General features: G+C 32.9%; 1 protein-coding gene across 1 annotated transcript; it reads right to left on the minus strand.

Moving 5' to 3' along the window:
* Positions 1-431: 431 nt before the first annotated feature.
* LOC127844782 (uncharacterized) lies at positions 432-16,808 on the minus strand. The gene is made up of 19 exons (XM_052375242.1): positions 16,791-16,808; positions 15,167-15,386; positions 14,878-15,014; positions 14,365-14,472; positions 13,280-13,393; positions 12,884-12,994; positions 12,212-12,352; positions 11,005-11,185; positions 10,493-10,665; positions 10,014-10,091; positions 7,307-7,454; positions 6,739-6,908; positions 6,280-6,435; positions 5,309-5,590; positions 4,891-4,989; positions 3,459-3,605; positions 2,929-3,068; positions 1,158-1,371; positions 432-532 (listed from the first exon to the last, which is right to left on the minus strand). Exons 3-19 carry the CDS (start codon positions 14,990-14,992, stop codon positions 432-434), a joined length of 2,478 nt encoding a protein of 825 aa, XP_052231202.1. The 5' UTR covers positions 14,993-15,014; positions 15,167-15,386; positions 16,791-16,808.
* Positions 16,809-17,488: the final 680 nt, after the last annotated feature.

A 17,488-nucleotide genomic window follows, 5' to 3' on the forward strand; every position in this document is an offset into this window, starting at 1 on the left:
CTTTCGCGCGACACACCGTTCAATGATGGTAAACAAATGTGCAAACTTATTTTAAAATCTCACAATGAACGACATAGTTATGGGCCGGACAAGCTTGTTCCGCCCGCCCGCCCGCCGACATTCGCCAATCTAAAAACCAGTTTTTTCCTTCGGAAAACCTGGTTAATAAAATGTATATTGTTTGGCTATAATAACTAAGCACAAACACTTATTGAGAATGTTTAAATGATCTTGATCAGTTAGTTTAGAACACCTTTTTGATTAAATAATATTTTTATATAAAGTTCACATTGAATTAAGACTGATATTTTAATTCATATGTTCATTTAAAATGAACAAACGTGAAAAAGTCAACATGGAATAAAACAAAGCCAGCGCCATTATAGGCAGAATAATAAAGCCAGATATACAAGCAGAATTCAACTAAGAAATCAAATGAGGTTCTCACCGACAAATTGCCATGATACTAAATTGCTCAGTTGAGTCATATTCCAACCACAGTTGTTCTCAACACGGTTACAGGAAATGAGATCTAAAGGAAAGATGTCAAACACACTTTATATAAAAATAAACAAATAAAATGCGTTTATAATGATGTGTTTTTATTTAACAAAAGGACCATTTTTGTTGACATTTTATTAACATTCTGAGATTGAAAATGGACAATGAGTGTTCTTGACAATGACACCACATGCCACATTTTCATGATTGGGAGAAATGATTTACAATGAGTATGTGGTTGTTAATGAATTAAATAAAAATATCTACGCAACAGTGTCATTAAAAACAGGCCAACACAATATTTCAGTTAAGCAATCGTCCAACTATTGCTTAGTCGTTTAACATTAAAAGAGATACAATGTATAAGTAATTTGTAATACATCTGTTATCCAACAGGCCACTTATCAATAGTAATGACAAAAACACATTAAAAGGTCTTAAGAACGTATGCCTCAATGACCTTAAGCCATTTTCTGGACAAATGTTTTAATTGTTGTACTGTGTTGAAACTTACTGTAAGTTAATCTTTGCCCTAAAATTATTAATCAAGAAGTAAATATACATAAATCATGTCAGCTTCATATAAAATGTTATATATTCCACATTAATTAAGTGCGATATCCTCGTACAATTAAAAAAACAAAAGCTTTACATACGCGGACAATGCTCTGCAAGCTTCACATTGTCGATCCCAACATCAGACGTGATTTGCGTGCCGCGGACCGCTACAAAACGTATCTCAATATCAAAGCTAGATGCGACGATTGAGCTCAATTCCATACATTCAGTTACCCATGTGTTAGCCCTGCTAGGAAGGTCGGTGTACGTTTTCAGTGTGGAATGATATGCCCCATTAAGATGCAACATCACCTGCAAAGCAATCACAATACTTAAATATCCATTAACACTCAGAATCAACTGATACTTCGTAAAAAAAAGTTAACCACTCAGTATTCATTATAGCAATAGCCAAAATGTCCATGGTAGATCTCGTATGCAAACATTGATTCAACGAGATACAAACTTCCCGTTTTATTGTTGTGGGATAATATAATTTATGTAAATTTTCGGCGTATATATCCGAACATATACGAGCGAATGCGAGATTGACTTCGGGCAGCGTGACGTAGATCTCATGAATAATCATTATGTCATTAATTAACGGAGCTCAAGCGATGACGTCCTGCTATTAGCGATTCAGTAAGATAAAAGAGCGTGCACAAAATGAAAGTGTATGTGGGGAAATACATTACTGAATTGAACTGCTTCAAGGCAAGAATGGGGTTTTTCCTTGATTTTGAAATTGCCCATTGTATTTTATAATAGCGCGCGAAATAATATAAAGCAAAGGCAAGTGCGCTCCAAATTATGCACATTAACGCAAACCAAACGAATCGGATCCTAACTCGAAATCATCCGTAAAACGAAAGAAGATGACATCGTGAAACCATTTCTAGACGCTTAAAAGTTGAAAAAAAATGTGTGTTTATATTCGTTTGCAAACAATTGTTACTTGTTATAGGGTCTTTCTATTGTAATCAACATTTGTATGACAATTTTTTTGTGTGGAATTTTTCATATAGCATAATAGTCTTAGACAGTCCGTTTGGATCTTTAACACTTCATACACAGCAGACAAAGTAATATTAAAAATCACAAGTAAAGTCCAGATGAAGAAAGAAGAAGAATCATATCATAATATGTTTATTATAAAGTTAATTACAGGGCACTTTTGATTTATGGCTTATGAAAGGTCATTTCAAAGCAGTGACGGTATAACCCGCATAAAAGGGATGCGAAACGTCAACCGTATTGACCTGAATTGAATTCCACAAAAAATGCGATTGTAATAAACAGTAACCTCTCTACATTTAAATTACATAGAAATATAAAAGGTTATTCATTCAACTAGATTGCGTTTTAATTACTAAATTGTTAAATATTAAACGGGGTCACATAATTAAAACGTTATGTTGCACAATAAAATTAAAAAAATCCAATTCCCTCCGTAATGGTAAAATTTGAAGACGAAACACCATCAAATCCTTTGCGACACTATATTGGGAACAAGAGTTATCTCTGTTGACATCATTAAAAAAAAGCCTGGTGTTACAAGCAAGAATCAGCTAACCTAACCATACACAAATCAACTATTTTGCAGTAAGATTTAGATTATTCAACATAAAGTGGTGTAGCAAGTTATTGCGCTTCTAATTGGGAAAAATATACTCCAATACTTGTTGGGAAAATATACTACACTATTTGTTTATGAAAATAAATGTTAATACTCGTTGAGGAATAAATCAATTCAAGATAATGGCGCAACAGGTTTAAAAAAATTATATAACGATATTTGTTGGAAAAGTATACTACAATATTTGTAAAGAAAATATCCGAATATAGAACATTTCATTACTAGGGTCGCACCTTTAGCTGTCCATCAAAATTTGCTTCAAAATAAAAGTCAAACGTCAGAGCTCGTAAGTCTCCTATGCTCGGAAGATGGAAGATCATAACAGCCTCATCACCTTGGAATCCGAAAGACGAATCAGCCAGCATGTAGTATCCTTTTTAAAACAAAAAACATGGGATTTGATGTTCGTTTTGTTCAACCATATGTTTTATATTATTTTATGATTTCTATAACACTTTTGAAGATGCCGATATATTCGAATAAACATGGCTTTTGATCTTCAATGTGAACAGTTTGTTTTATGTGTACATACATATAAGAAATGCACATTTCTCTGTATGATAATCACATGTATTATGTAAGCGCTCTTTAATTCTAATAACAACTAACAAAACTATTTCAAATTATGATTGGTGAATTATGTTTATGAAAGAAACAAATAAGGCATACTGTAGAAAACAATTTTCTGACTAAATAAACACCATGTGCTTTGTTTGAAATTAAAACTTTCACAGATTAGCTTATTATTTAGTTAAACACATGCCTTCTCCTTTGATTCTGTTCAGATATGGGGCTCCGTTGGTCCAGATCCAGTTAAACTGCAAGTCGTTACGGTCGCAGTTGGAGCAAACCACCTCCATGCCGCATGCATATGTTTTGTTGAAATCGCAGGGACCATCCAATAAGGATTCTAAAGTGAGACAATCGTGTCCGTCATAAGTATTAGTTTTGCCACCTCCTTTTTGACACGACCATTGTATTTCATAACATATTATCAAACACTAATAATATGCGCACCGACCACTTAAATATACCCTTTAAGATAAATTAAGTTACTAATTTAAAGTTTGACTGTATAGTTTTGAGTCCCTTTAAAAAACAGAATAATGTTGTTTGGAGCTGGTTTTATTTGTCATAACAAATTCTATACAGTTTATTTAATATTAAGATTGTATTTTATTTTTGCGAAAGTGTTTGGGCATTGTAATATGTCTTGACATAACATGTATCTGGAGGTTTTGTGTGAATTTATATAAGCAATATTTCATTATACAGTATATATTACATATTTGTATTAAGTAGTTCTGCACTCACCTATATAAAATGTAAACGTGTGTAAAAACGCAAAAAAACGGATAAAGTACACCATGTTGTCAATGAATCAACTAAGGTCATGACATTACCAACCGATTATATTGTTTATCCATATTTGTAAGTATATTTTATTCATATTTCTTTTACTTTTCATGAATATTCCGAAATTCATCATTAAAAAATAACAAATTATAGTAAATTAAATCAATGGAAGACCAACTTTCACATAGATTTATTGACACCTAAATGTTTTATATAAAGAAATGAAACTCCAGCTGTTGGAGCAGTATTGCATTCTCATTATAAACAATTAATTGGTCTTTTATTTAAGGCAAGTTATCAATTGATAAAACAGTACGAAACAGCACACTACAAAACAACATACACACATAGAAGAATAAAGCTGTGGTCATCGCCTTGAAACGGTCAATGCAAAGCATTGGGGGTTTACACCGGTTTTAAAGCGCTCAACCTCACACTTGGCCCAGCTATATTCATGATACACATAAGTGTAAATAACATTTAACCTCCTAGCATTGCAACTCAAATTAAACAATAATAGAAGGGATTTTAAACGCATTCAATTTTAAAACCAGTTAATAATTCTGGGCGAACTTTGAGATTTGGAGCTCCTTAAAATTGGTAAAACCCGAAATGCTTTCTATTGACCGTTCTAAGTCATTAACCCTAGTTTTATTCATGTGTATGTTTGTGTTTGAATGTTTCGTAGTATGTTCGTTTTGTGTCTCATTGTTTGACAATGTTTCACAGGGAATAAAGAACCGCGTGTTATAACAATATTTTTCTTCTTCTTTGTGTATAGTATTATATTTATAAAACATCAACATCTACAACAACAACAAAAATTAAAATGCAGTTACCATGGCATCGGCCGGCTTGCACATTGACGGTATCTATGGCAACAAGGTGTGATGCATAATTCATATTCGGTCCTAGTTTAGCCTCAAACACCAGACTATCTGCAATTAAATAGGCATTGCGGAATGAATACAATATTCTAGAAAGTATGGCGTAAAAATTGCGTTTTTGAAATAATAAGATAACAAACGCCACGACACGGCAAATATAAACAGTATTGACTTGGCTTAACTATGTTATTGAACTTAAAATTTGAAAAAGTAGCATTTATTGTAATGTATCTTCATTTTACCTGCATCATCTTTGGACGAGTGATATCTGCGCATATAATTATATATTTGTTTAAACAGCTATGTACATATGAATGATTAGCTTGAGTAAAAAATACAATAAAGAATTTGTAATTCAAGGTTCACTCACTGTTTTCAAAAAGGTGCCCGGCGGATATGCTCACACACTGATGTAACCACATCCCGTCTTCTTCAACTCTCAGATATCGGCTGTTCCAGAGTTTGTTTTCACTGTAAATTCCAACGGATTCACCTCGGATGAAGACAACCAGATTACCGTATGAGGATTTCCGAACAAGGTAGTTGAATTCAACCTTCATATATTGCGCACGTAATGGTTGAAACAGCGGTGTGCTCAGTCTTGACCGGTCTGCTTCCATGCCATAAGGACTCATGAAGTACATGGAATAGCCTGAAGATAGGATTAGACCATATAAAATAAGCTTAAGTATAAAGTTTTATTTAGCTTGTAAACTAAATTATGTTTTTATTATTATATATTATATATGCTTTGATCTGCAAATATTTAAAAGTACTATGGCATTCTTATTTGATTTCAATTATTTTGGCAATATTAAAGTGATAAATCTCTTTAGACATTTTACAAACTCTGCACTCTTATTCAAACACCAAGTTCTTTATTAAAAACATGCGACCAAAATGCTTTAACAAGCCTTCATCTATGCATCAACATACTCAAAACAGAAGAAAAACTGGGGATATATTGGATCTTTGCATTGTCAATATTTTACGATCACTCCTCTTTCTTTTGACAAATTAATGACTTGAAAATATGGGTTTTTCACCCCAGAATATAGCAATGCATACCCACTTTGATTGCTTATAAAAACACTATTAATCATGATAAAATATAAATGTTGACATAATGTGCCCGAAAGGAAAAATATTAAGATAAAAATAAAGATGCATAGTCAGTAATACTCGCGTTGCAACCAATACCATCGCTAGTAAGTAGCATGTGTTGCTTTTTGAAACACAAAATGTTAAGTCACAAGAATCACTATAGGCCAACGATTTGTAACTCGATTAAAATAGCATATTACAGTCTAATGGTATGTTATAATTATTTTGCAAACAAACCAGAGCTAGTAGTTGGATCATAGACACCTCCATTTCCCGAGAACAACCTCGCCCATGTAACGTTGCCCTTAACAGCGGTCACGTTGTAGCCACACATGTCATTGTTGAACGTACAATTGACGCTCCAAACGCTTGGTGAAGACTGACAACTTCCAACTTAACGTATACAAGATAATGCATTATCGGGTCATCTCAGTATACGAAAGGTAAATACTAGATTTGAACTCACGATTGGTGAGGAAATTAAATCTTTTTTTAACCGTGGCACCGATTTTCAGTCGCCTTTTAAGAAGAATATATTGTACTTCTTGGGATGGGATGTATCATGTATTAACAAATGGAATTCAAACAATTAATCATTTTGGACTTCTTAATAGTTTCTTATACATAATATAAAACATATTGGGAAATAATGGGATCTATCAAAATTTAACAAATACACCGAAACAAGGTTCATACCACATCTTATAAACTGGTCCTCGGAATGACCGCAATTGTGTTTTCCCCACCCAGGATGGTTACAATCCCAAAGATTTGTTTCGAAGCCTGTACAGTGCAAGTCGTCTAACCAGATTTGACTTGGGTAAGTGTTTGAGGAACTGGAGTAGAGCCATGACGAAGCAGCTCCGCTAGAAGGGAAAACGTCCATTGCAAGCGACAAATGGACAAACATTTAGAATGCATAATTTCATATCACGGTCAACCAGCAAGTCGTGGGCGTTAAAAAGTTAAGTAGAAAACTACTCAATTGAATGAATGAGCAAAATAAAGGAAATATAGTTGATAGAACACTCATACAAATAATCCGAGAATTGTGCATTTATTCATTTTGAAACCGCAATTGGTTTGAATTTCAAATGAAGACTTTGGTTGTATTTTTATTATGTTTGATGAACAATTATTTAGGCTAATTTAACTTGTATGTTTATTGACTTTTTAAAAAGCCAATGTTGATACTTTGGTTAATGATCATCTGGACCAAGGCATGGTGAAAAGTGGGATTGGTTGCTATTTGTTTTCCACTTACCTAAATCCCAGAGATCTACAAGCAACACCAGCATCAATCGCATCAAAGCCATCATCACAAACTGTGCCCCAAATACCGTTGTAAAGAATCTCAATTCTGCCTTCAAAGCACGTGTTGCCATCAACAAGACGTATCCGATTGCCTACAACTAATAATTACAATATATTAAACTAGAACTGTTATTGTCGTGTCTGAAATATGCCGCTTTGTAAAATGGATTTTCGGTTTGAAGCATAAGGATAAAAAAAACTGGGAAATACATCTGGGCTTAGAACCAGTACTTGGGTGTCTCTGGGAGAGTTCTCACAAGAACGCTTCCACAGTGGGGATCAAACCCGTGACCTCCCGGTAATTAGGTGGACACCATGTCCATAACATATCAGCGACCTTTGAATATTTAAGATATAATATAATATTATTTCAACATTAAATAATATAATGTTGCTACAAAATTGTGGAAAATGATTCATTCAATTCAATTGCAATTGTCCTAAATGACCACCGCTGCCACCATGTTGATAAGATGCCGATTATTGACAAGAAATACAGAAATGAAACGGTTTCCCGATTCTAACGTTTACTGACGCATACGGTTACAGACCAATAATTCAACAACTTTTCACAATATCTGACATGGTTCATACATCTGTTCCTACTTTATAGTAAAGCGTAATATGATCAACAAGCATATGCAGTGGAAATTAAACAATGAATTTAAGAACCTGAAGCACGTTTTGAATCGATACAGATTTTAAATGTCTAGTGTCAAATGTATCGATTCTCGATTAAAAAAAAAAGGGATATACATAATAAGTGTACAACAGACATATGTTTTATCTAAAAAAGATATTATACTTCAAGTGAAAGAGATGTACGTAGGTGCTAAAATATCGTAAATATGGTTCATCCTTTGTAAAGAAAATATCTTTACAACAGTGTCTGCAGATTTAAATATGACAACAAGGAAATTTGACAACATTTAACCGCGAGAACTGGTTTGATTACACAAATTTGTACGAATACCCGTTAGGTTACATTACGTACGCAATAATATTCACTTAGTTCTAAATTATTATGATTCTTCCAAGACTCTGTATAATACTTCGAATCTCTGGAACTAATTTCACAGTATTAGGCTTCGCCAACAGTTTGTTGTTGAATAATCCACATGTATGTTCATTCTTTGTCTATACAAATCAAGTCGCGACCGTGAAGTAAAAAATACATTTATCTTCGTAATTTAAAATTTAAATATCGGCGATGATCTATAGGAATGTTTAAAAGACGTTTAGAACCGCCTGCATTTGGCTTAAACCGATGGCCTAACGGAAACAGCGCAAAGCCACTTAACTGTTTTCGAGTAAGATACCTACTACTACCTTTGATTTGTATCTCGCACGCTGCAATCATTTGTATATAGAGTGCCCGACCTTTTTCGCAAACTTATGTGTAAACTCCCTAAATGATACCAAATGTTCAGCCTGCCACAACGGTGTGTATATGAATAATGTATTAACCGCTGAAAACACCAGTTCATTCGGATATTATTTGTGTTGCTATTATAAAAACCATGTACAAACCAGCATCAATACAATTAACATTAACTATATTTTTAAAGGATATATTAATTTCAACTCATTATTGAATTGTAAACTAGATTATTACCACGCACTGCTATCCAACGATAAATGTTTGAGCAAACGCGAAAAAAAATCTTGGACATTACAAAAAGACCAAGTGCAATACTTTTTTTAATAAATTTATAGGGGGAAAGGAAGATTAACACTTTCACATTTGGTTGCTGGCAAATTTCTTGGCATCTTGCATACAGATGGTTCTTCAGCTGTAAACGTTTTGGTACGCTTTCTCACAGCAAAATACCAAACGTTGAAGGAAATATATTAATCAGAGCAAACTTCTACCAAAACTAGTTGCAAGCAAAATTCCTTGACTACAAAAAACTTTTCGGACGCTTTACTAAAGAGGAAAACTAAAACAAAGGGATACAATTAGCAAAAAGTGGTCGCAGCTGAAAATTCTTGCTTTTAGATCATCTACACGCGGAGATCGTTCAGACGTGAATGTTTAAGCAGAATCCACCTAGCGGTTCGAAAGGAATTGTAAGAATTATTTTTGGGACTTTAAATTCCATATTGGAAAACAGAACAATCGATGATAGCCAAAGCTGTTCGCAGCAAAATCTTCATTATGGCCCTTTCAATTGTTTATTTCAACGTCATTCAGATGTGATTTTTGCGAAGTCTGGAAATCAATTTTAGACGACAAGAGTGCATATAACTTTTGCGACTACATTAAAATGCGGATAAACCGTCAAAGTGTAATTGTTTTACCAAAAATAGTCACACAAAATACCATCCTTGGTATTACATAAAGACTCAATTGTAGAAATTACGCAATAATTTAACCTTGATGCATGTCATTCGAAGTTATTCGATATTTTAGTCATTTCATTCTGTTATTTTAAAAATGAAGACACACAATATGAAAAAGTGATAATTATAATATAAGGTAAGTGTTGGAAATAAGAGACGTCTATTTTCTAGGAATGAAAACTTGAACCACGCATTCATAATTGATTTTTTCGGTTGATGTTTTCTTAGCCGCGATATATCTGTTAAATGATCTCTTTTGAAAACGTATCTGGTATTCACTAAATTAATAAGTGCAAGTCATTGATAAGCTATACCTGGTGGGTGGGTTGTGTATGACGATGTTGTTCTCATTGTCGTTGTTGTTGCATTTTCAGTTCTAAAGAAATTCCATCCTGAAATGAACAAAGTACTTTTTGTAAATCACAATTCTTAAGGCATAACGATTGCAAAGGTGATGACTCGCATGCTCATAACTCACTCTATACAGAATACAATTTACCATGTCTGAGAATTTTACAACATTAACAATAAAATACTAATTTAATTAACTAAAAGGTAAGCATTTTACCGAAATTTCTAAGTAGTACAGCATAGAGCCAATAAAGCCTTCCGTTAACACAATATTTTTAACATCTACGATTTCTCTCATACATATAAGTTTTCTATTCTTGGTTAATATGTTTTCATCAATACAAATCATTTCCATTACATCGACATTAAGAAATAAAGAAAACAATAGATTTATTCTTAATGACTGTAGCGTAATCCGCAATCAATATAATGTTTATCTTACCGCATGCAACATACACATCTTGCTGGTGACTACACTGGTGTTTTCCCCATTTAGCATGTACACAATCGGCCAGGTTGTTTTCCGAGCCTGTGCAATGGAGATTTGTCAGCCATATGGGACCCCATGCGGTATTGAACATACTTCCACTGTAGAAGAAGGCGGGTGTGTCGTCGCTGTAAGATAAGATAGAGGCATTATATCGCAAACATTTATTAACAAGAAAGCCATAGGCAAATTACAAGTTTTATTTACATATACAAACATAAATGTTAGACTGCATTTAAAAAAATATAATTAATAATGTATGCAAAATTTCGAATACCGAAACGTACTTTATTTTAATAACGATGACAAATGTGTATTCCGAAATTAAATTAGGATCCGTTTTAACAACACACCATAAAACTTGTAGTATTCAATAATAAACAAACTGCAAGTGTATGAGGAAACTATCGTATAGTGTTAAACACATTATGAGCAAATAATAAGTTTACAAATCAAAACATGTGTACCCATATCCCAACATTCTGCAAACGACCGAGGCGTCTCTCGTGTCAAAACTGTCGTCACAGACCGTTCCATAAACCTCGCTCATACCCTCACGTTTTACCATCAAACGACCCCAGGTCGGTGCTTCATTTACTGGGGCTTCAGTGATGTTTATTGTCAGATTGTTAAGGGCTACTATGAAGGCTTAAATAAACAACACAATAATTTAATTAAAATCTGTTATATAATCAATACAAGTAAATGTGTATGATCAACTATACATAAAACAATTGTTATTATTTTAACAATTAAAGATAAACTAAGATAAAAAACTATTTGTTTTACGCCTTCTTGAAATTTGAATCAAACCACTCATGGACAAGCCATTCAACGGTCAATCTTATTGATTTGAAATAAGTGTTAAGTTCTTAAACAATATATTATTTTGGTTTTAAAATATGAACTTTCTGAGTTTGTTTCTCATTCACAATACTAATTGTGGTGTTCTGAAATGTGTTCACTTGTGTATAGTATAATAAATACTGTAAATACATAATTAACTTCTATTGTATTTCTTTAAATATATGTAATATAATTCGTCTTAAGTTTAAAATTAATATACAAAACCAAGTTATATTATACGGTGTGTTTAACTATTATTGAAACCTTTTTCTGAAATCACATGTTATGATCCTGTGTCGTTTTAATTAAGAACTAGCTGTACTTGATGTGTTTAATTTAGTCACGACTCAAAACAGTTATGATTTGTTGTTCTGTTTTGCACGCAACCCTTACATCGGTAAATGCTAAATCAGTTTAATGCTAAATCAATTAAACTGATTTCTTTTTTTACACTCTTGTGATGCAGTAAAGGTTTTATTTACACGTTCTTTGGATAAGTATAAGGTTCAATGGCTGCGGTGGGAGGCTAAAATGCCCGTCTAAAAAAAGTGGTCTCAATTTAATAAATGTGCTGCGTGTTGCTTTTTCTGTCATAATATGACATGTCAATGACATGTTTGTTTTGGTCTTAAAATGACATACAAAGATGCCTCATACTGTTTCTCTTTCGTGTGTGTTATATAGTAAAATATGAAGAAATATATTGTAAATTATCAATACTTGCTTATGGTATTTTTTAATTATGTAATTAGAAAAGGCAATGGTAGACACCTATCTCGTCATAAATATATATACATGTAAACAAAATAACTATTAAGATTGCCATACGTATGATCGGTGCGGGTGTTGGCGGTTGACAACCGACATATTCGTCAGTTCCGTCATAGCAGTCTTTGTTGCCATCGCAACGGAGACTGGCTGGAATGCACTGTTTAATCTTGGCACAACCCCATTCATGCGGTTCACAAACTGTTAAAGATTGAATATAAGAATGATAATTGATGGTATTAAAGGGTCAACTGAATGTTTACATTCAATTATAGCAAAATAAGCCGAAATTATGAAGCGATTAAAGAAATGTAATTGATGATATGGGTAATGTATTATCTGTCAAAAGGATCACTAGAGTGCCAAGTTAGTGCATATTAAACCCAATCGAATGAACGACGTCGTTAACAGAACCGTAATGGAATGCTTGACACAAGTTATTAAATGAATCTAGAAAACAAATTCAATGACTTAAACATATATAACAAATGTAGGTGTATTGTTAATGCAGTAACACCATACCCCCCGCCCCCCCCCCCCCAAAAAAAAAAATAAATAAAATAAATATCTTTAACAGTCAGTGTAACTTGTACATGTGGTTGCCTTCTTTTATGTGTGGATGGACACATATCTCGGTGTAATAGAACCGAATGCCTAATGATTCAAATTCAAGAAAGGATGTATATAGTCTTTAATCACAAGCAAGTTTGCCTTTAAGTGATGAACGCTTACTTAATGGACAATTCATTTCGTCGGAGTTGTCCATGCAGTCAACTTTGCCATCACATTGCTGGCTGGAATTATAACATCCTTGTCCGTCATCACATCTCATTGCTTGACAGTCTTCAAAGAGAAAATTGAAAATTAATAAAAAAATATTATAACGAATAACATACGCATTTTAAAAATTTGAAATCATATAGATCTTAATAGTATATCACTGCTACCACCTTAACAAGTAATGATGAACACAATATTTGCTTAACATCAATGAAAATATATCTGAAATTCTTAAAAATCAACAGTATTCGAGTATCAATATCATTCGATTATGCTAAGTCATTGCGATGCGTCAAAGAGTTAATATATTGACATTAACGTAGCTACGACAAAATAGTAGGAACACACCACATCCATCTTCGTCGCTTCCATCATTGCAGCTTGCAAATCCATTACAAACTTGACTTGCTGGAATACACTGACTGTAGAACTTACTGCAGCTTACAAGATCACCCGTGCAGTCTAAAAAGAATAACAAAAGAGTTTTGGGGAAAACAATCCGATGCATTGATCTTGTTTATATATATATATATATATATATATATATATATATATATATATATATATATATATATATATATATATATATATATATATATATATATAAGCAACACAATTATATAGCACAATGCATGTCATTAGAGTGTGCAAATAAAATAAATATGTCAAAAACTAATATGCAATTGACTTTGTTTTCAATCAGCCATTAACTGCCATTTTGTTTAAACTGGAGGCACCATGTCATGTTGTTTTTTTTTGGAAAGAATCATAAAGATTACCTTTATCGTCAACTTCTTGTAGCGACATAACTTAAGTACTCGGACGAGATGTCATTGGAAAAACCTATGCTTGCTAAGTTCCACGAGGTTTTGCAATTAATGTAGACGTAAGAGTGATCAAAAGATAAGTAATAATATTCAACTGACCACGCATGGCAGGCGACGAATAAAGGGTGATCTAACAACGTCCGTATTATTAACATCCATCAAATTTTACAATAACAACTCTTAAAGTACTGCCATTAATAAGATAAAGTATAACTGATAGTATAGTTTCATTCCTGATGGAGTGTAAATTTGCTTGAAATGTATCTCTATCAAAATTTTAAGTCTTATACCAATTTATATCCGAAGAACAGTTTGCGAGAATCAGTCTCGATATGTTCAAATATATCGCAACATGTTAGGAGTTGATGAAACGAGCGCATGACAAATGGAGTGTAAAATACAGTAAAGAAGCCTTTACTGCAAATACGTGCCTTTTAAAGAGTGTTTGCGTGTGGTATTTCAAACATATCCTTTAAACGATGCAGACCCCCACTTACCTATACACTAAGAGTGCTGGATATAATAATTAATTTAAATGTTAAATTAAAAAATGTAGCTAAATCAATACTATTCATTTTTCCAATAAACCTAAGCGACAGTACTTACCACAACCGCGTTCATCGGAGCCATCATTACAGTCCATCACACCGTCGCAAAGCCGAAGAATGCCCTGGCAGCGGCCGTTGTCACAGGAGAAAAAACCCTTGGAACAGTCTGCAAAAACAAACTCAATTTATATATATTATGTAGAGTAAGGCTTGCAAGTTGATGTTTTCTAGTCCGAAGAACAGTGTGCGAGAATCAGTCTCGATATGTACAAACTTACTGCAACATGTAAGGATTTGATAAAACGACCGCATGACAAAGGGAGTTTAAATTCAGTAAAGTAGCCTTTAATGCAAAGATGTGCCTTTAAAAGTGGTATTTGTGGTATTTTACACATATCCATTAAATGATTAAATTATCATACATTCTGAAGGACATGACAGCACGCATAAGGTATTATCACAGAAAGTACATTGGTAATGGCTTAAGAATAATTAAATATAATTAAAGATGTTTTACAAGTTTCGACTTAATCTTGAACTATAAATTCACCATAGTTATCTGACAACTTACTTTCAATTGTATTGTTAACGGAAAAGAATGATGCAAGGAATCCTTGATAAGTGACACTGCCATCCGAAATGAACTGGACTGTCATAGAGGATCCAGAAGAACAAACAGTGGCCATTGTAACATTGATTCCAGAATATCTGAAACAAATTTAAGTTTTGCATTTAAATTTTCAAAGAATGTGAATAAATAAATAACAACAAAATATGTATTGTACTAATGTAGCCTATGCAATCGAACTGATGGTCTTGGACTTTTAAAGAATACGTCCATGGTTGAAACACTGCAATACCTTCCAACTGATCGGGAGTACGTAGTTGGTCCATCATATAATTGAACATAGTCATATGTAGATTCCGTATGGAAGAAATCAAAATACAGACATATTTTGGAATTTGACGGCCCAGTTATGTAGTAGATACAATTAGCGTAATTGAAATACGATCCCGGATAATTTGGAGAAGCAATCCGCCCACTTTCATGATATCTGCCACCACAAGTGCCCACCGATGCTGAAACAGATTTCTAGCTAAATCAAGTTGATCATTAAATAATGGACAGCATTCTCATTTAAAGGCTTTATTCGACGGAAAATGTTCCTGTAATTGTTTCTATGAGCATGACGTTTCAGACTGTTGAACAAATCGAACGACAATAGAACAATATGTTTTATCTTAATCTTTTTCATTATAAAATCTTTTATTTGCTTTGTTTATATTTGAATTGCTAAATAGTATCTTTGGTCTGACAATGTAAGCTATTCAACATTAACCTTTCATGATTAATACATATGTATAAATACTGTATTTATGTTAAATAGGCCTTTCCAAAAACACGGTAACTTCCCATGCGCTCTGCAGTTCTGGTATTTTTTAATGATTGCAATTCGAATCGATAGGTACTGACAAAGTAAATCAATGCATTGTTGATATATATCATAGCATATGTATGATTTGAGGTTTTAAAATGTGTGAATGTCTGAAGATTTTTGCTTTAAAATAAAGCTGACTTTCTTTCTTGTATTCACCAATGCATTTACTTAAGGTTTGGTAGCATACAGTATATCAAATGCAACTGGCTACAGTCAAAACTTTTATAGGTACCTCTGTAAACGTACGTGACTTTAAATATTAAATTGGCACAAGATGAGTGATTCATTTGGGTGAAACTGCAAGTAGCATAAACGGCAACAATAACAGTTGTTTTAATAATCTTAGGTAATTTCCATGGGATGTCACATAATAGTAGCAAAGGACTATAACTATCACGGTATTATGGCTAATTTAAAATCCCCAAAACTGTGTTAATGTTTTTCATCAAATTAAACGATGTATCTGCATAGAAGACATAATGCATTCACATTTACAGTTAAATGTTATTATTTTATTTAACAAAAGGACTATAACTATCACGGTAATATGGCTAATTTAAAATCCCCAAAACTGTGTTAATGTTATTCATCAGATTAAACAATGTACCTGCAAAGAAGACATACTGCATACACATTAACAGTTAAATGTTATTATTTTATTTAACAAAAGATGTTAATGCTTTTATTTTTATGAAAAGTATCTTGTTGATTCAGAATGCAGGTAGTCAATTTTAAACATCTATTGTCAGTAAATGCTTTTCGGCATTGACGACTCACACGATAAGCCCTCTATGATATAATACATTTTATTATATAAGTCTTTGTTTACGAAGTAACATGCCAATATATAATAACTTGTGATAAATTATCTATGTGTGAATGCGGATGCGTCATATACTAGAAAAATGAATTACACGCAACATTAACTTGAAATCTTCTGCATATGTATATAATACAAAGAGGCGCAGTTAATACGATCCATATAATTTACTATCGTTTCCAAATTTTTAAGATGACAAAATATGTGCACATTTAAATAGCATACCATTGTAGCCAGGGGTTGTAGTACCTGTAAATAAACAAAATAAAAACGAGATGGTGAAAAACATTCATAGCAACTGTATTACATAAATTCTAAGGCAAATGAATATGAAAAGAATAATTACTTGCTCTTAAATTTAATTAACAGTGAAAAAAACAGAACCCAATACGAATACTCATATACATCGTACCGCGTTAAAACCAATTTTGAAAATAATTACAGTGGTGCCAAATACGTAGTGCTCATAAATATGTACTAAGCATGCTGCTTAATAAATAACATAGTTATACTATTTGACTGCAACAAATGTCTCCATAGAATTAACTCGCTGATTTTTTTTTACAAAACACACTATGTAATTATTTTTACTATCAACCAACAGACAGAGGTTTCAAACCGGAAATTGTCTTCCTTTTTTATTGCACAGATACAAAATAAAAACACAATATTGCCTCGTTTTCGCTATTAATTAGTCAAATCAGTCAATTAACTACTCTGTGTCGTTCTGATTTAATAATTATTATATCTGTACAACAGCATGAATGACGCTGACGTAGTTTAATTTCTTTTAACCGATACAACATGAAGATGAAAAGAATTATTGATTCAATCGTATATGCGACAGTATAAAGGTTCCCGAATTCTTGATAACTGTGAAAAGCTGTTGTTGTCATGTAGACCTAAATTCAATAAGCTAAATT

The sequence above is a fragment of the Dreissena polymorpha genome, chromosome 9 (genome assembly GCF_020536995.1).
Source record: "Dreissena polymorpha isolate Duluth1 chromosome 9, UMN_Dpol_1.0, whole genome shotgun sequence".
NCBI lineage: Eukaryota > Metazoa > Mollusca > Bivalvia > Myida > Dreissenidae > Dreissena > Dreissena polymorpha.